This window comes from Pleurodeles waltl, chromosome 5 (genome assembly GCF_031143425.1).
Source record: "Pleurodeles waltl isolate 20211129_DDA chromosome 5, aPleWal1.hap1.20221129, whole genome shotgun sequence".
In the NCBI taxonomy this organism is placed as follows: Eukaryota; Metazoa; Chordata; class Amphibia; order Caudata; family Salamandridae; genus Pleurodeles; species Pleurodeles waltl.
The window spans coordinates 1,145,814,970-1,145,835,358 of NC_090444.1; the positions used below are offsets into that span (position 1 = coordinate 1,145,814,970).

Below are 20,389 nucleotides of genomic sequence, written 5' to 3' on the forward strand. Positions count from 1 at the left end.
CCTGTATGGCCAGTGCGTGGCATCTATGTCCATTTCCTTCTTCCGTGGAGCATGAACCAAGTACTGATACCTTCTTTTAGATTCGGGTCCTTCCTGGGATTTAGGTACTTTTTTTCTTCCCTTATCATGGTTGTTCTGGTATGTTTTCTATTTGCAATTTGCAACACTCAATAAGCGTGTCTGTAGTAGCTTGATCCCCTGTCCCTCTATTATTTTCATTTTACAACAGTGGTTCCCAACCTGTGGTCCGGGGACCCAAGGGGGTCCGCAAAGCCTCCTCAGGGGGTCCACAACTGTTTAGAAAAATGATATAATACTAACAAATTAGGTCCCCGGCTTTCAGTAATGACTAATTGGGGGGTCCCCGGATACCAATAAAGATTCAATGGGGGTCCCCGGGTTCCAGTAATGATAAAGGAGGGGTCCACAGAAGTCAAAAGGTTGGGAACCACTGTTTTACAACATTCCACTAAAGTGACTGTGAATGCTTGCTGCACCCCCAGCCCCCCCCCCCACCTCCCCCCTTTGTACAGTCTCCCATGATAAGCTGCTTGTGGTCGTGGACATATATTCATATTTCCATGAGGTTCCGTAACAGTAGCTGTGAGCGAGTCTAGGACGGGGTTTTGGAGTAAGAACAGGTCATTACAATTATGGCTTTCCTTATGCTGAGCTGCGCAGCCTACTGAGTTCGTCAAACATGACACCGCGGATAAATCATCTGGCCAGGCTCCACCCTAGTGGAAATAAATAAAAAAAAACACCCATAGAGCTCTAATCAACCCCGTTCTTACAGCAACAAGGGTGTGCAAGGATGAACGTGTCGCAGTGAAAGGGCTGACTTGGGTGCTATGATGGGGACTGAACTGAAGCCGAACACAGGCAAAGCCCCCTGGTCAGTAGCCGGCACCATCTCACAAGACACCTAATCATCGCTGTTTGCTTCTTTTTCTCACACATGGCAGCCGCAACTACAGCAATGCGAAGAAATAAACAGATCTAACCCCCAAACTATGCATAAACAAGAAAAGGATAACATTTTTAGAAACCTGTTTTGTTTTCAAGGGCCATCATCTTCTGGTCCGCAATAGGGTGCAGAAAATTGCGAACGTTTTTTTTATCCCCAAACTTCATAATGTTTTCTCAAAACTTTGAAACCTTTCCGTAGGTTGCTAATTTTGGGGAGAAAACATGTTGATTGCAATTTTTCAAAACCTGCATTTGTTTCAAAGGATCCATTTTGGAGAAACAGAATTTCTGCAAATACTTTTCTTAATAGGGTGATAAACTTTGTATGAAATACATTTTTCAACACTTTAGGGGGAAATCTAAATTCCCCACACCCTAGTTTGGAGATCATGCATTAGAGTACTTAAAACACAGGAGAACAAGTCTAAGTGGAGCAACTTCACACCGTAGGATTCGCTAATGATCAGTACCATGCCATTCAGTATAAATACCTGCACATCCCCAGATTTAAGTGGTCGGAGGTAGCTCAAATGGAAGAACCCACCAAAATCAATAATCCCTCTTACTTTGCTAAGCTTTTATGGCCATTAGAAGTTCCTGAAGAGTGCCGATTACCTACCTGGTACGCTATACATATGCACTCCCTTATACTGATCTCATTGAACGATTCCCCCCGGTCTCTCTCTTACATCCGTCATCCCCTTTCCATTTTCCTTGCAATAGTCATTCACTGCCCTTGCATCACAAAAGCACTGTATCACTGTTACAGTTATGGGTTAGTCAGGTACAGCACGCTTTACATTTTGCCTTACCATTAAAGAATGATTGACTGCCAGTGCATCCTATTTAATGCAGATCGATATGACCCCTCTGGAAAATGTAAGGATTAGAGCTTAGCTGCTGGGAAGCCTGTTGGTGGCTCCGCAGTCATTGGTTAGTGAGGAGTACTTGACCTTGTGGTTTGCCTATGATGATTCAGGGTGGAAACTGATCCAGTCACCTTTGATTGAACCAGACACCTTAATTCCTATGTTTACACTATATGACACCCTCCCGTTTTGTTGCCCAGAACTTTGCATTCAGTCAAAAAAACAAAAAACAAATTGGCTTCTACATGCTAGGTGACTCGTGGGCCTTTGTAGCATCACAGTGCACATTTATTTTTGCAGTATTATTTAGTGCGACCTTGGCCCTAGGGCACCAGATTACATTACACATTTTTTTTTAGGCACAGGAAAATTAAGTGATTTGCCCAGAATCACAAGATGTTGAGCTGAGACTGGGACTGAAGCCTACTTTCCCAGTTCCAAAGTCGTCTGCTCTCGCTGTTAGGTCACATCTAACACCCTCATTTTATATGTGTACGTGCACGATGAAACTTGCACCCATATGCTTGGTGTCACTTTTTAAAATTATTTTTGCCAGTGCAATTCAGTATCGCTGATATAGCAAAATCATTTTTTTTATTTTTTTTCTAATGCTGTTCACCATCTGCTAAACTCACAAAAGGCAAGACCTATTGGCTTTGCCAGTGCTCGTTTTTAATTCCCAAAGCGTGATGTTAAACTCCTAAAAAAGCGCTGTTTTTAGATCTAATTTCGCCCTGGATGTGGAAATGGATTTGTGAAGCAGGCCCTGAATGTTTAGATACCTAGAGTATGCAAACAAAGGCTTCTTACTTTTTCTAGGATGTCTTCATTTAGTAAATGTTTCTGAGCTTTGAATAAAATGAGGCACAGGTAATTAAAGGCTTAAATATTTCGTTTTGGTGAATGTGGATGTGTGCACCTTGTGTGCAGGGAGGATGCCTGCAACGGATATTACTTGTTTATGCAAGCTCGTCCCTTTAAGTATTCCTTCTTTGGAGGTGCAGCCCCACCTTTGAAATCTAAAATGGAACTTTTATTGTCCTTTTCTGCATTTGTCCTCTTAAACCTCCCTCACCGGGTTTGTATTGTAGGGCCAAGTATCACTCCTGTAATTTTTTTGCTACATTTTGACGTGCTCAAATCATTCCTCTGCCATTTCCTAGCCAACCTCCTCCCAAAAGGGTTGTAACTGGGGGCAGGTCCAATCATATGGAGGAAGTCTTCCCCTGGAAGACCACACCTAGCACAGGTAGACCCCGCTCTGTTGGACATCCTGGACATTATTGTAGGGGTTAAGTAAGATGCGTGGAGAAAGTTGAACTGTACCATTTACAAGCTAGCCGTCATAGCTAATTCCCAGGAGCCTCCCTGCAGTTGTCATCCAGCTCCCTCACCCAGCCTGCCCACCTCTGGCGCAGGTGTTCAAACCCATCCGGGGCGTTAGTAAGCAGAGATTTATAAACTTGGGACACTGCTTTCTTCACCAGGCTCCCAGTTAACAATTTTACCTTGAGCGGGCTATAATCAGGGAGCCGGGTATTCTCTGAAACGTGGGCACCCAAGGCGTGTTGCAACTGCAGATATTGGAAGAACTGTGTCTGGTGCAGCCCATAGTGTTGTTTTATGAACAACATAAGGTTATCCCCAGTGTAAACGTCACCTAAATAAGTAACCCCTATTAAGTCCTAGTGCTGAAAGCCCTTTAATGCGTTGAGTTGGTGCAACCTGTCTCTGTACCACAGTGGGGTCATTCGAGTAAGACGCTGGGCCCACTTTATTCGTTTTAGGGCCGCCCTCCAGCATCCCACTACCACCTGGGTGCAAGACACAGTCTGGACAGGAACCCCGCTCCCATAAAGTATACCCAAAAGGCCTCCAAAGCCCACCTCATGGATCTCAAGTCGATACGCCGGGTCAACCCAGCCTCCCACAAACCAATCATTTATGAGCACCACCTGGGTGGCCAAATAGTACATACATAGATCTGGGACTCCCATGCCCACCTCATACGGGAAGTTCCGCATGGTATTAAAAGCCACCTTGTGCTGCCTTTCATTACAAATTAAGTTTGAGATGAGAGTGCGAAACCACGCCCTTGGTATTTGGTAAGGATAGTTTGTAAGGGTGTACAGGTATCGAGGGAGCCACATCGTTTTGAGGAGGGCAGAGTGCCTAAAGGGGTTTATGGAGAGAACCTTCCAATGCTGCCGGTCCCTGTCCAGACACGCCGACAAATCTAAAAAATTTAGTACCCCTGCTAAATCAGGCATAAGGGAGATGTGGACTCCCAAATACTTAAACACGTTTCTACACACTGGGACCAGGGGACACCACCGTCGACTATCCATATCCCCCCCAAACTCCACCAATGCAGACTTTTGGGCATTGACCCGGAGCCCGGACACCTACCCAAATTGTTCTAGCAGTTCCACGCATCTGGGTCCCGATGGGGGCGGATCACTGAGAAACACCACTACGTCGTCCGCATACAGCGCCACTCTATCCTCCACTCCATCTCAAGCCCCACATCAGAGGATCGCTCCACAATAAGCACGTCAGGGGCTCAATCGCCAGCACAAAGAGCAGAGGAGACAGGGGGCAGCCTTGTCTGGGAGAGCACTCCATTGACCCGAACCTGGGCTGTGAGGTGTTGATACAAGAGACGGATCATCCAGCGGAGCAATGTCCCCAACCCCATACCTGCCAAAATTACCTCCATATATTTCCATGAAACTGTGTCAAATGCCTTACAAAAATCTATGAGAAAGGCCAGGGGACCTTTGGAGGGGATAAGGCCACCTGAACTCGTCGGATACAATGCTGCTAGCTCCTGCTGGGCATAAAGCTGCAATGGTCTGGATGAGTGAGGTGGCTCAGCGTACGTGTGAGACGCAAAGACAGAGCCTTGGCATATATTTTTATATCAGTGTTGACAAGGAAATATCAGTAGATATGACGCACAGTGGTCTGGAGCCTGCCCCTCCTTGGGCAGGACCACAATAGTGGCACAGTCAAGTTCACAGGGAAAAGCCCCCGTCGACCGGGCCACACCGTAAAGATTCAGGAGATGAGGTACCAACAGTGAACAGAACTTTTTATAGTACCCTATTGGATAACCGTCAGGCCTGGTGGATTTAGCCCTGCTAAGCTCCGAAATGGTGGCATCCACCTCTTCTGCCGTTAGTGGCTGAGCCAAGTCTTGGGCAAGAGTAGATGGAATAGTAAGTACCAGGAGGTCCCAAACTGGGGAACCCTCCTCCACCAAATGCGGGAGGGGCTCCTTAGCATACAAGCCTTGGTAATTGGCTGCGAAAGCCTGGGCAATCGCTTCCAACTCCACTTGGGTGTTTCCCTCTCTATCCCGTATGGCAGGCACTATTCTGACCACTGCCCCCTGAGTCACCAACCAATAGAGCAGTTTACCGGACTTATCCCCCATCTCGTACACTCTTCTGGTCAATGCATGACAGCAGTGTTTGGCCTCCTCCAGAGATATTTGGCGTAGTTCTCACCGCGCCAGGACTAGTTGGCATTGCACCACTGGTGTGTCTAGATTGCCCCTCCAGCTCCAATATCTTAACTTCAAGTTATTCACAGTGCGCCCGCTGGCGTTGTTCCTGCTCGCACATTTAACTTTTGATAACACCCCTCATTGTTTGCTTGCAGCCCACACACACCGTCGCCCGAAGGCCACAAAGCCCACATTACGTTGAAAGAAAGCCTCAAGTTCCCCTCCTACAAAACTCCAGGGACTTCAGGTGCCAAGCATTGAGCCTCCAGATCAGACGATGTGTCCGATACACATCCCCCCAATCGGCAAACAATGGGGCATGGTCGGATATACCCCTGGGAAGGATCCGAACAGACCTCAGATTCATTACATCCGCAGCTGAGGCCCACACAAGGTCAGTTCGGGCCTCAGTGTGGTGGGCGGCAGACCGATGGTTGTAGGAACGCTCACGTGGGTGCCACATCCTCCGTACATCACAAAGTCCACACAAGTCCGCCCAGTTCTTAAGGCTTATCGATCGGGTGCATCAGACATCCCAGAAACTTGGGTCTGGTACTGCATTAAAGTCACCCCCTACCAGTATGAAGCCGTCCGGAAGCGACTCCAACAGCGATCCAACTGCCGAACAGGTGGCCTGCAACAGATGTGGGGGAATGTAGCAGGAAACCAAGTTATACTGCTTGGCCTCCATCTGACTTTCTGCTCCAATATACCTCCCCAGTGGATCCTCATGAACCTTCGTAATGGTCAATAGTAACGACATACGAAGCATCAGGGCCACTCCACGAGACCCTCGCATAAACCCCGAGTGGTAGACCCTATCATATCTGAAGCGCTTCAAAAAGGAGCAACGAGTTCCCAGTAGGTGCATCTCCTGCAGTAGTACAACTCCCCAGGGCATGTCTCTTGATATATCTAAGTACTGCGGTCCTTTTAATGTGGTCCAGGAGCCCATTATAACGTCCATGAAATGATCAAAATTATCTTGTGCACGAGAATATGGATATCTGACCCACAAAACATCCCGGCAAGCAGGGAAAACCATGTGGGGGCAGCAGACCACGCAACCAGACACTAGCACTCCATCGCCCAGTCTATTGCCGTGTCTGAAGGCATAAGTGTGTAGAAGAGCTGTAGTGTACAAAACCTGCATGTAAATATGAAAACCGCATGCAATATGAATTACTGTAACAGGAACAGTGCCCTTCCCCCCCAACTCAGTCCGCCCCACACTTCCCCCCAATAAGCATCTGTCACCCCCTTGAACATCCTAACCTGAAGAAACTTGTGGAGGTGTTAGGTGATCTACAGCTGGATACCCCCAGCTCATGTACGGATAATCTGTTTTACATCTTGAAGACAATGATACTAAGCATGTAATGAGAGACGTTACCCCACACCTGCAGCCCCACCCCCGAATATATACCCCCTGCTATCCTCCAGCCCTATCGCCGCGGGGAGGACTCAAGACCACAGTAACTCAGTTCAAACATATTCCAGTACTAGCTACAATGGCCTTCACAGTTCCATAGCTCGAAGCCCTGGCACAATTTAGAGTCAAGGTGGACACCCACTGGAGTCGAAAATGGCCGGAGTATCCGATAGAGATGAGTCACGGGTCTCCGCCTGCTTCAGATCCAGTCATGGGCTCTCCGAGGTGTGTCTTCCTCCCCAGCACTAGGGGCGCCTCCACCTGAACTTTGCTGGGGCTCGCAAGCCTCCATGTTAGGCCTCGGCGGCCGAGTCTCGGCACTGTTTGTACAATCCGCTACCAACTCACTTTTGGGATGCAGCTCTCTCTGCTCTGTGTGGTGTGGCTTTTCAAAGAACAGGGAAGAAGCACTGTAGATCACCTTCAATTTAGCCGGAAAGAGGAGCATGTAACATAAGTTCAACGCCCGTAGTTTTTGCTTAACTTCCTTATATGATTGCCTGCGTTGTTGCGCAGCATGAGTATAGTCTGGGAAAAAATCAGAATTTTGGAATTTGAGTAGCGTAACTCCACTTGGGAGCGATCCTCCTGCAGAATAGTGTCAGTCTCTGTAGTTAAGGAGTCTGAGCACCACCGGCCAGGGAGGAGCCCCCGGTGGAGGGTGCTTGGCAAGTGCCCGATGCGCCCTCTCCACCACAAAGCACCTTGAGAGCTTGTCCTCGGGGACCCATGATTGTAACCAAGTCTCCATGAGGTACTCCATTCTGCCTCCTGTTATTTCTTCCGGCAGCCCCACCAGATGGAGATTGTTCCTCTGCAACTGGTTTTCGGCATCCTCAGTCCTCTCTTCCAATCCGGCCACCTTTGAGGTGAGTTGAGTAATCCGTGTCTGAAATGCAGACACTACGTCCCCCACTGTAGAAATTCTGGCCTCAGTCTCAGTCACCCTCTCAGCCACTCACCACAGATCTTGACGCACCAGGGAGAGGCAGACCCCATCCACCTTTGACTCCACGCTTCCCTTGTGTATTGGATTGCCTTCAGAAGCGTTGCCATGTCCAGGGGGGATGCAGGTGCCACGTCAAACCCTCCCCTACCCCAACCCGACTGGCTCCAGAGTCCCTGGGCACTGTGTAATGATCCATTTTAGTTTGTGCCGCCATAGTCTGGGGGTTTGTCCAACCCATATTCGGGATCTTTTCGCCCGCCTGTCCCCTCGCGACGCATAGTCTCTCTGAGGATCAGGGTCAGGGACCAGGAGACCAGTGGTCGTACCAGCACTCAGTTCGGCAGCCCTCTTACATCCATCTCCAACGTGTCCCCCTCGGATCGGAGGGCCCCAAAGCGACTGTGTTTCACCTTGGAGTTTGACAGGTGCAGGGCCCCGGCAGGAGATGCTTTGTCCTTCACATGGGCAGTCTGCCAATTATCTCCAGTGGTGTCGGCCCGAGGCCCAGACGGGCTCCAGCCCAGACCCCGTGATGGTTCGCCACAATCGGAGACGGCCCCACAGCATCACAGGCCCGGGCCACGAAACAGCCCCGATTCTAGGGCCCCCTCGATCAGCAGCCAGTCTTCGCTGCGCACCTAGGCCAGGCACCCCAGTTGGTCGTAGGGCAGCATTCATCAATTGAACCATTGCCCCCGGCGTGTCCAAAGGGCCGCTGCACGTCTCCTGAAGTAAGGAACTGCTGGAGGGGGGCAGTTCTCTGGACCCTTCACATCTACCAGCGGCCCTCTGAGACAGCAGGCTGCACCGCTGCGCGGCCCATCACAAGCCCCTTCTCTGCCATCTTTGTAGCGGTACGCGACTTTCCACACCGCGGCACCGTTAGCAATCAGGGACGCCCAGAGGACCCTCCCCTGTGCCCCCGGACCCCCGTGCAGCCCAACGCAGCATCCGCCCCCGGATCCACAGACTTCAAGCTCCCTCTGTTCGCCTCCTACACACCATGTCTCAAGTCCCGATACAAGGCTTACCAGGCCCCAGGCAGGCATAGTCAGGAGCACTCAGTAGGGAGGGGAGGGACAGGGGCCAGCAGGGCAACTCCAGATGGCAGCGGCCCGGCGCTTCCCACCACTGGGCCATAGCGCCATGCCTTCCTTCTCATGCTAGTCGACAGAGCCCTCTCTCCAGAAGGTCCTCCTCCGGACCCCTTCAGCCACTGGCCACAGCTCATCTCAGGCCTTGCCACTGCTCCCCTGGCTTTCCGCGTGCGTTGATGCCACGGCCCGCACGGCCGGCCCCGGACTTGGCCCTCTGCTCACTCTCCTGCGGCCATTCCTGCCCGCCACAGGACCCAGCGGGCCTCTTTCAGTCTTCCTGGGTTGCCCCCACTCTAGTATCCTGGTGGGGGCGATATGCTGTCAGGCAGGATCGTTTAGTACTGAGGAGCGGGAGCTCCCTCAGTCTGCGGCAGCCATGATGACTCGCTTAGCCACACATAACTCCGTACTTGTTTATCTTATGCAAATAACAACCATTGACATAGCCAACGGTCCTGGCTTGTTTTAGGTGCAATGGTAATTGTTGTATTGTATATCTGGATGCAATGACAGAAAGAAGCAGCAAAATACCAATTGGGCTGCACACTTTCAGATATTTAGCTTACATATTTTTAAGCCACGCCTTTAATTGCACAGTTTTTTCATGCCACTTAAAGCCCTGGACTGCTCAGTAATTTAATGTTCATGTTAATGACATTTATGGGCGAATGATGGAAGTTCAGGTCTCATTGAAGCCTTCGTGGAATTTTGGCCTAGTAAGTACTTCTGAATTAGATAATAACTCCTTAAGTTATAGGGGTACTTAACTGCAAGACCAGGGTTAACATGTGCACACCATGTCAAAGCTAGTGTCCAAACAGCCAAACATCCAGCGTTTATAAACGTTTATTGGTGATTGTTGCCAGGGATAAGAGGTACAGGGGCGTAGCTTGGTCAGTAAGATGGGGGGGAAGAGGGGGAGTGAGCTACAGAGTTTCCAATAATCACGCGGACATATAATGTAAAAAGGCTTTATACAGGGGCAGGGTATATGAGAGGGTAAAAACTGTATTTTGTAAACTTATAAACATTTGTGAAGACTTTAAAAACAGTAAAAGCAGTAAAAAGTAAAGTGTGTGTGCTTTTTTGTCTCTGTGCATGTAAAAAGTCCTGATGAAATCCGACAGACACCTCACCATACTCAGCTGAAAGCCCCCGTGCCCAACTATTAACCAGAAAGTACATTTATTAGAGGAGTGTAACACCTCAAACAGCCCTCTAAAGTTACGCCCATGAAGGTGTATTTATGTTTTTAAGTTGATAACTGTAATATGTCACTGTAACTGTAGCTGTCACTAGCGATGCGACGAGACAATGTAAAGTGACAGCCTAAGCGATACTTTGGCAGGCAAGATGTGGGCTCGTTCTCTCCTGTACAGCAGCCCAGTAAATTATCTTCTTCAGCACTGTAAATTACCATCTTCCCGGTCAGCAACCTTGTAAATTACCATCCCGGGAATGTGAACGACGTGCTTTGTGCATTGCGAGTGATTGATGCCACGTGCGCAGCCAGTACGAGGAAAGAACGGGGAGAGACGTGAATTGACCCAGCCACCTAGTGGCAGATCGAGGAACGTTTTCGATAGAATTTATCTAAATCGTCTTCCAGTTGGGCAGTTCTTAGTTTTCCAGCGAGAGACAGAAAATAATGCAGAGTGCACAATCAATAATCTTGTGAATGGCACGATTGTAAAGAGCAACGTCCCAGTTATTGAGCACACTTTTGACCATATCCTATGAGGTGTAATTTAGGATGAACTGTTGATCTGTTCGCCTACTTGGACTAAAAATGTTGCTTACTGATTCATCACGGTACCCAGTTAGGCAGTGATCACTGTTAGTCTGCCTTTAACCCCTTCACTGCCAGGCCTTTTCCCCCTCCTGTGCCAGGCCTTTTTTTGCCTATTTGGAATAGTTCTCGCTTAGGCCCTCTTAACTTTTTGTCCACATAAGCTACCCACGCCAAATTTGCAGCCTTTTTTTCCCAACATCCTAGGGATTCTAGAGGTACCCAGACTTTGTGGGTTCCCCTGAAGGAGACCAAGAAATTAGCCAAAATACAGCAAATTTTTTTTTTTCTTCTTTTTTTAAATTGGAAAAAAGGGCTGCAGAAGAAGGCTTGTGGTTTTTCCCCTGAAATTGGCATCAACAAAGGGTTTGCAGTGCTAAAATCACTAGCTTTCAGGAACAGGCAGACTTGATTCAGAAAACCACATTTTTCAACACAATTTTGGCATTTTACTGGGACATACCCCATTTTTACTATTTTTGTGCTTTCAGCCTTCTTCCAGTTAGTGACAGAAATGGGTGTGACACCAATGCTGGATCCTTGAAAGCTAAACATTTTAGAAAAATAGACAAAATTATGAATTCAGCAAGAGGTCATTTGTGTAGATCCTACAAGGTTTCCCTACAGAATATAACAGAAGAAATAAAAAATATATTGAAATTGAGGTGAAAAAAACAGCAATTTTTCTCCACGTTTTACTCTAACTTTTTCCTGCGATGTCAGATTTTTGAAAGCAATAAACCGCTATGTCTGCTGGACTCTTATGGTTGCGGGGATATAGAGGGCTTGTAGGTTCATCAAGAACCCTAGGGAACCAGAGCCAATAAAGGAGCTGCACCTTGCAGTGGGTTTTCATTCTATAGCGGGTATACAGCACATTTCGGTGACAGAAAGTCCTGGAATGTGAGAGGAGCCACAAATTTCCTTCCACCCAGAATTATCCCAAGTCTCCCAATAAAAATTATACCTTTCTTGTGTGCGTAGACCTAGTGCCCACGACAGGAAATGCCCCAAAACCCAACGTGGACACATCACATTTTCCCAAAGAAAACAGAGCTGTTTTTTGCAAAGTTCCTAGCTGTGGATTTTGGCCTCTAGCTCAGCCGTCACCTAGGAAAACCTACCAAATCTGTGCATTTTTTAAAACTAGAGACCTAGGGGAATCCAAGATGGGGTGACTTGTGGGGCTCTGACCAGGTTGTGTTACCCAGAATCTTTTGCAAACCTCAAAATTTGGCCAAAAAAACACTTTTTCCTCGCATTTCGGTGAAGAAAGTTCTGGAATCTGAGAGGAGCCACAAGTTTCCTTCCACCCAGCGTTCCCACCCAAGTCTCCCGTTAAAACCGGTACTCCACTTGTGTGGGTAGGCCTAGTGCCCGCGAAAGGAAATGCCCCAAAACAGTATGTGGACACATCAAAATTATCAAATACAAAACTACCTGTTTTTGCGGGGGCACCTGCATTTTTGTTCCTGGGCTCAGCAGCCATATAGGGAAATCTACCAAACCCAGACATTTCTGAAAACTAGACACCCGAAGGAGTCCAGGAGGGGGTGATGTGCGTGAATCCCCCAGTGTTTTCTTTCCCAGAATCCTCAGCAAACCTCAAATTTAGCAAACAAAAATCACATTTTCCCACATTTCTGTGTGGGATCACCGCACCAGGATAAATTTCCTTCCATCTAACGTTCCCCTCAGTCTCCTGGTAGAAATGATGCCTCACTTGTGTAGGTGGGCCAAGTGCCTGTGACAGAGAAGAGCCAAAAACATGACGAAATTGAGGGGGAACCAAAGCGAGTCCAAAAGGGCAGTTTGGAAAAAAAACATTTTTAGACTGACAAGTGGGGCAGATTTGTTATTGGTATAGATGAGACAATGCTGTGTGGTAGGAATTTTGTGGATTGCTGCAGATTCCGGAAGGTTCCATCACAAAAATTAGGTAAAAATATGTGAATTCCAGCAAAGTTGGAAGTTTGCAGGGCATTATGGGTAAGAAAATGGTGCGGGGTACATGTGAAGCGCACCAGCCTGGACTCACCCAGATGTTTAGTTTTCAGATGAGTCTAGGTCTTGTGGACTTTTCTACATGGTAGCTTCCCAGAGTCCAAATAGTGCAGCCCTCACCATTCCAAGTGGGACAATTTTAAGAGTTAAACAAGCTCTCATGGTCCAAATGTAAAACCAAAATCCCCAAAAAATCAAATGTCCTCTTGCTTGCTGTGGGATGTAATGTTTTAGTGTGCGGGGGGAGAGCTGAAAGACTGGTACCCCTCCCTTCAGTTGGGGTGGGGGCCGAACCATGCCCCTACTGGTTGGCAGCCACCACCCCACTTTTTTTTTATTTTTATTCCCTGGCATCTAGTCTGCTTTCTGCCCCTCCCCCGGGAAGTGGATCGGGGCTAATTGCCGCATCTGCCCCCCGGTGGGTAGAACAACTTTGGTCCCATTTATTTGGGGTGGGGATATGGCCATACTCCCATCCTCTTTGTAAAAAAAAAAATGAAAAAATCTTCCCTGGTGGGCTTTCTGCCCCACTGGTGGGCAGATGGGCCTTCCAAAAATAGGCTGATCTGCCCCCAAAGGGGACAGATACGGCCAACAGTAATGTGCCCCCATGGGGAGCAACCCTTGCCCGAGGGGCTGCCCCCAAACAAAACACATACATACACACACACCAATCCCTGATGCCTAAGTGGTTTATGCCCCTCTAGGGGCAGATCGGCCTAGTAGGAATAGGCCGAGCTGCCCCCAAGGGGGGCAGAAATGGCCGAAAATAAATTCCCCCCCGGGGAACGAACCTCCCTGGTATCTAGTGGTTTCTGCCCCACTTGGTGGCAGATTGGCCTAATAAGAATAGGCCGAGCTGCCCCCAAGGGAGGCAGAAATGACCCAAAATAACCGTTGCCTATGGGGTCGCTCCCCACATATAAAAATAAAAACAGAAACAAAAAAACAAGAAGTCCCTGCTGTCTAGGGGTTTCTGCCCCCGAGGGGGGTGGGGGGGGCAGAAAAGACCTAAAAATATTTTGCCCCCTTGGGGAGTGGCCTTTGTTCCAGGGGCCGCTCCCCTTATGTATAAATATAATTTAAAAAAAATAAATCCTTGGTGTCTAGTGGCGTTCGCCCGATAGCATTGCGATCGGGCAGCAGAAATGCTGAGAGAGACATGAAAGGAGAGGAAAGGCTCTTCCTCTCCTTTCATGCCTCTCTCGCCTCTAAAGCATTTTCTCCTCCGATCCACGCTGGAAGATGAGCTTCCAGCGTGGTGGGGTAGGCCTCTGATGAGGTCAGCGCGCTGACGTCATCAGACGCCATGGGGGTTTGAGGGGGGAGTGGAAGGGGAAGCGATTCCCCTTCCATCCCTGTCCAGGGGAGGGGGGGGGGGTGCTTGGCCCTTTGGGGGTGGGGGGGAGCGCTAGAGCTACCCCCGGGGGGCCTATAGCAGGACGAGCTGATCTCGTCCTCGGAGGGCGAGACCAGCTCGTCCTGTGCACCCAAGGGGTTAAGCAGGAAGCAAGGCACCATAGTTACTAGCAGACTTGACTGTGGCAACGCCCTCTACACCCATGCCACCCAGAAGAACCTCAAGAAATTCCAGCACATCCAAAACTCCTCCGCCAGACTCACCCTGGACATTCCCCACTGTGAACATATCTCCAGTCACCTAGGAGCTCCATTGGCTCCATATAGAGACGAGAATTAACTTCAGGCTCCTCGTAGACGCTTACAAGGCCCTCCATGAATTAGGATCTGCCTACTTCGACCACCGCATCACCTACTCCCCCACCAGACCTCTCCGCTCAACAAGCACTAGACACCTTACCCCACATATGGAAGACCTTGGCTGGTGGGAGATCCTTCGCCTACCTCGCAGCAAAGATCAAAAACCACCCTGCCCCTGCAGCTCAAGCAGTCACCATTGCTACCCCAATTCAGGAAGGATCTTAAAACGTGGCTCTTCAACTGAAGCTCAGAGGACAAACTCCCTTAGTGCCTTGAGATCCTTACAGGTGAGTAGTTGCACTTTACAAACTCTGATTGATTGGTGTGAACACAAAGCCTCTTCCCTTCACTCAAATGTTTTGCATATGGTTTCCTTTCCACGAAAGGAACATCAAACTACTTCCGTTTATGGGAAAGTTGCTCTTCCATGGTGAAATAGGGGAGGGCATATTCCCATATTTCATGCCACAGGGATAAGGGTTTATTCGTAGACGAATATTTTCTTTGTGCACAATAAAGAATTGAAATGTGCAAAAGCTCATTTTCACATAATGTACTTGTGTAGTTTATTTTTCATATAGCGAGTACATTTTTGGATGTAGGAGTTCTCATAAAGACATACGAACGTAGATGACTACATGTACTCCTGGAATCTGTGATTCTTTTTGATTCCCTGAAGTTAGAAAGCTACTCCTTCAATATGTGGAATCCTACAGGAATGGATTTGTGATGTTTTATTTATTTATTTTTTAATCTTTGCTTTGAGAACTGGACGCATTGTTATATAGAATCACTGGATATTTGGTGTCAGTGCACAGATGAATAGGTTCAACATACAGACTTATTGGCTTATTATTCAAGAGAATAGAAGAGACACTGTATAAATTGAGAATTCATGACATTAGATTGTGTGAGCATGGGTGGAAAGCATTAAAAAAATCTTTGTGAACAGGTCTGAGAAGTGTAATATTTTGTGGCAGATTTTACAAATAGTTTGCAATGTTAAAGACTTTAACAGCTCAATTTAAATAAGTGAAGTGTATAAACTTTTCGAAAACAAAACAATCTAGTATACTTTGGTAAATGCTTGATTTTTTGGGGGGCTAAGTTTGGGGGAAGCAGGTAAGAAATGCTCTGAGTGAGCACTGGTGAGGTTAGGCAAGACATTTGACATTGGTCTTTTCCTAGAAACCTTGCCTACCACTATTCAGAAAATCTGCTGCATCAGTTTCCGTTTCTTGAGAATGTATTGGGCCCTGCAGCTGTTTGAGAAACGGAAGAACACACAAACTTCTTTTTAGTTAATAATCATAAAATCGTACATTTGAGGTTTAAATCATGCAAACCTATGTTAAAAGGTAGATTATCAAGCCCTCTGGAAACAGGCCTGTGAATGCGGCCTGTGCTGGATTAGAGGATCTTTCTTAGCGTAGTCACAGTGGACCATGAGGTGATGTGTACATGTGTGTGCTATTCACCATTTCATTTTACACATTACGTCCTTTAGGATACTGAGTTGTTTTCAAGGCACAGTGCATCCTAGCACTTCCTGCAGCTGAACAGTGCTAGCTTGAAAGGTGTGCCCTAAATAATGCAGTGCATACTTCTGGGTGCCAGTCAGTACTACCATAGCAATGAGCTAGTCTGATCCTGTGCAGGGTAGGTAACTGGATTGCAAGGGGTGCTCTCCTTTTTCACTATGATAGTAAAATGTTCAGCCAGTATGAACACTGATTACACTAGGGTATCCCCCTAGTAACATAGGAAAGATCACATAACTCGAGGGTTTAAACCATGAGTTACAAATGTTTTGCACTTATTTGCGTTTATAAATACCACAAATCACTCCTGTTATTAATTACTACAGTACAGATGTCTCATGCCAACCTTTATCATTGTAAAGTATCATAAAGGTATCTATAAAGTGAAATATTTTAAAAAATGTTGTGTAATTATCCCCATATATTTTTCTTTTGGTAAAAGTAAGAGAAATGTATTGGAAGCATATAGAAGCAAATAGTTCTGATCTCTGGATTAACGAGAAAAGAGATATCCCGTTTCCTGGCCCGGTAATGTTGCAGCGGTCTGGATCAGCCACCATTAAAGATCAAATGACCTCTAGATGGCCACACTTGCCCCTGCGTTGCTAAACATAATTTGGGCCTTTTCCTACCATGTTTCTTGGCTTGTCAAAGATGTTCGTTGCTTTTGTGGTTTCTTCATTTATTGACTTTTTTCCATATTGGGTTGTTTTTTTATTGACATGTCTTTGGGCGCAGTGTGAATATACACAAAATGGTAATGAAGAAGAATCTGATGTATTTCTGACGTGATCATTAAGGGAGTAGAACTGCTGCACACCTTACAGAAATCAGCTTTTGTACTTGCCAAACTATTGCAAATTATTGAATGGGGCCGTTTGATTACCTGGAATCACATTTAAGTGCGGGCAAAAAAAATGACTGAATTGCATTTATCAAATCTTATGTTGCAGAAAATGTATCTTTTGTTCTTTTTTTACAGTGGTTCGCTGTCGGACAGGCGGTTCATGTTCAACTCTTATGGTAAGAATTTTTTTTACAATAGATGCTTTACAACTGAACACTTGATAAACTCACACCTTATGATATAGATATATAGATATATAGATCCTAAAAGATTTTCAGTGATAGCAGTGGGAAAGCAATTCAAAACCATGTCCGGTTTTGGTAAAGAGTGTATGTTCATTTATCGTGTTTTTTTTTTTTTTTTTTTTTTTTTTAGGATGCAGTACACCCCAACTTACGGAGTTTGGAGTCAATTCAAGTGGCGGTATTACAGCCACCTCTTCTTGGCAGTCTACCAATGCTAATGGGGAGGTTGTGAAGTGGACACCAGCCGGAGCGCTTTTCCAGAACCAAGGCCCATCGTGGGCTTCCAGTCGCAACACTGATGGAGAGTGGCTGGAAATAGACCTTGGGGAGAGAAAAAGAATAACAGGTAAAGTGGACAACTGAAAATTGAATAGCTAACGTTTGGATGTACAAATGATCCGTTATGTTTAATTCTTCTAAAATATTTTGGTTGGTAAGAAGGAATGTTGCTATCACAATGGCAACATGAATAAAGGCATTTTATATAGTAGCAGTGTAGATGATTTAAGTTATACAGCATTAGCATGGCTAAGGACCATCACTCTTTTATGGCCTATTAATAGAAAGACATGTAAGGGAGCTGTAAATGTAAATGTTCTCAAGGATACATCTTTGGTTCGACTATTCTTCACCATGAAAGGAAAGGTAGATGGTCTCTCTGTGGACCTCCACTAGCACTTCAAAAAGTCTACTTGCCGCCAAAAATGTACTTTTCGGTTAAAAACAGACCTCAAGCTCCTAACCGTGCCTGCCCATTTGTAGCCTTTTTGTGACATTGTTGAAACAATATGTGAGGGATTCAAGAAAACAGATATTGACGACATAGGGATGCATTCTGTATAATCTATTCACTTGTCCACCTGTTTCAGTGATATTGGCTTAATTTCCCTCATAATTCCATGTTAAAGAAATTAGAAGTCTGCAAATCCCAACTTCAGGCACAGCATCTAAATGTGTTGCTTTGCTAAAACCTGGTATTGTTCATTGTCACTGAGCTCGCTATGTGCTATTGAACCCTACATTTTTGCTACCTGCAAACATGATTTTTTTGATGGCGTATATAAAGTGTTCAATGAAAATGTGCTATGTATATAATTATATGTAATAAGTTGTTGAACTTGCCAGGTTAGGTATAATTCGTATCCATGCCCAGGTAGGCATTAGCTATTTTTTTCTTTCAAGAAGCAGAGTAAGTCTCCGCCCTTGTGCACCATAGACCAAAATATCCCATGTATGGCCCAACACAGTGTTTTTTAGGGCCATGTTCTCTTGCTGCACAGCTAGGAGTAGATAGACCACAGGAACTGTGTGTCTGGGTCTTGGAGGTGAAGGAAACTCCTTGACTTTTACCGAAAGTGGGCAGTCAGCGAGATGCGTGCTGAAAGGAAGTGGGCCAGCACACAGACTTGTTTTAGGCCTCTAAATGTTGACATCTATGGGTACTTGAAAAGGAAGTGCGAGATGTCTGACCTTCTACCATTTTAAATGGTCATACAGTAGGGTTAAAATGTCTTTGTGCAACTCTTTGTGATACAGAGGGGGGTTGTCAAGTGGACTCCACTGCTTCGCTAGTCTTGACCAACCGTGTAAAGCTTGGCCTTGTGAGCCTTAAACTGCCTTGTACACAAAACTGACAGAGGAGGACTTCAAACGAGTACAGGTTCAAAGGTGATGGGTGTCATCCAGATTAAATCTATTTTTGGCTTTAAGGTACATAGAGCGCTTCACATCATATATATCTTGAGGGACAATTCTCCAAGTTATGAGGCAAACCTAGCAAGAATTAGTTTTTTAACGCCTTTCTTTATCATTTGTTTTTTATGCATTGCATGGTTACCCATTTTTCATTTGTGTATACATTAAGCATATTGATCCAATGCATAAATGGATTTAAGTGTTTTGACAATGCATTGCACGTGGTTTAATTTTACATTTACATAGGTGTTATGCACCAAAATTATTGACTGTATATTTTGACTTTGTTTTCCTCTTCCAGTGGTTGTTTTAAGTACAGTGTCTCTGTCTATGTACTCTTTGTACTTATGCCTATATCTTGGGCTGTTACCTCTTTTCTATTCACCAGCTACTAATGAACTTAATTAAAATGTCAACCAACCTTTAACTGGGTCTGGATTGCTCTTGTGGGCTGATTTACGCAAACATTTTGCAATTGCTAACCCTGCGATTATGAGCTTTACTAGGTTTGCGACTACAACATGCCGATTATATGCTAATCACATTTTATAAGTTGGAAAAGTATTTCCAACTCTTTAAATGGGCTTTGCGGACAATATCGACTCACTTTCAAGAAGGGGCATAAAACGGGCTTCTTTCCTAATAGCAAATTGGAATGCTATGTATCAATGATTAGTCACCAGAGATTCAGTCGCAAACCATTGAGAGTTAATTGATACTTCAGGAAGGTGGTAACTATTTCACAAAAGGGAAGGGATCCTCTTTGGGCCCGTTTCCCTTTGGGGATTGTTTTAGCAGCATGCAGAAGGGATAGCGAGGACTAGGCTGTGGACCAGGAGACCTCTCACTTCACCACCTGATATTTTCCCAAGTGAAGACTTTTATTTATTAAAAGTAGCATCGGGTCTTTAAAGGAACTTGGGCTTCTTTAAAAAAATAAAAAATTAAAAGCTTTCAGTTTTGGAATGCAAACACAGCCTGGTGATCTACTGGCTCTTGCACATCATTAACCCTCTGTTTTGTCTCTGGTATTCATAGAAACACACACATCCTTACGTAGGGACATTTTCTCAGAACATCAGTTGTTTCATTATAAAAACACTTCCCTGTCCCATACACGTTAGAGGGAGATTCCAGCCAGATGAACACAACTGTATGCTGATTGCTGAATGCTTCGCTACCGTTGCTTATGCAGACTACAAGCCTTTGCTCAGGTATGGGGGATGATGTCTTCCCAGGGGAATCTGGAGGGCAGAACTAGAGCTTAACATGCTTTGATCTAATATAGCCTAGGTAAAAATTAGTCTATTCACTTTAGTGACAATATGGTAGCGTTATTTCTATGCTTTATTCTCCTTGTCACAATTTTAATCTTGTCAAGCATTACCGTCCTGGTTATTGTAGTACAGGCTCTATTGTCTAAGATGCAGTCGCTTAATTAAAACCTTATTGAACCATATACTGCCTCTGCTTGTCATTGTATATGTGAGACTAATGTAGCTGAGAGAAACAGATGAAATCTGAGAAACCACAATTTCCCTGAGGAATCAATTGTGTCATGCGCTCAGCTGCCCAATCATCCCTGCTCTTGGGTAGAGATGAGGCACTGCTAGTTAGCCGGAGCAAAACCCGGATTGGGGTGACCGGTGTCACCTGTAGAGGGTTAAGACTCAGTCTCCCACACCGCAGGTGATTCTGCTGCTCAAATCCAGTAGTCTCATT

General features: G+C 46.0%; 1 protein-coding gene across 1 annotated transcript in view; it reads left to right on the forward strand.

Moving 5' to 3' along the window:
- The window catches only part of DCBLD1 (discoidin, CUB and LCCL domain containing 1), a 205,572-nt gene that overhangs the window by 142,281 nt on the left and 42,902 nt on the right, over positions 1-20,389 (forward strand). The window contains exons 7-8 of the mRNA XM_069235368.1: positions 16,863-16,903; positions 17,103-17,318. Of these exons, the coding sequence (XP_069091469.1) occupies positions 16,863-16,903; positions 17,103-17,318 (257 nt within the window). The remainder of the gene's footprint in view (positions 1-16,862; positions 16,904-17,102; positions 17,319-20,389) is intronic.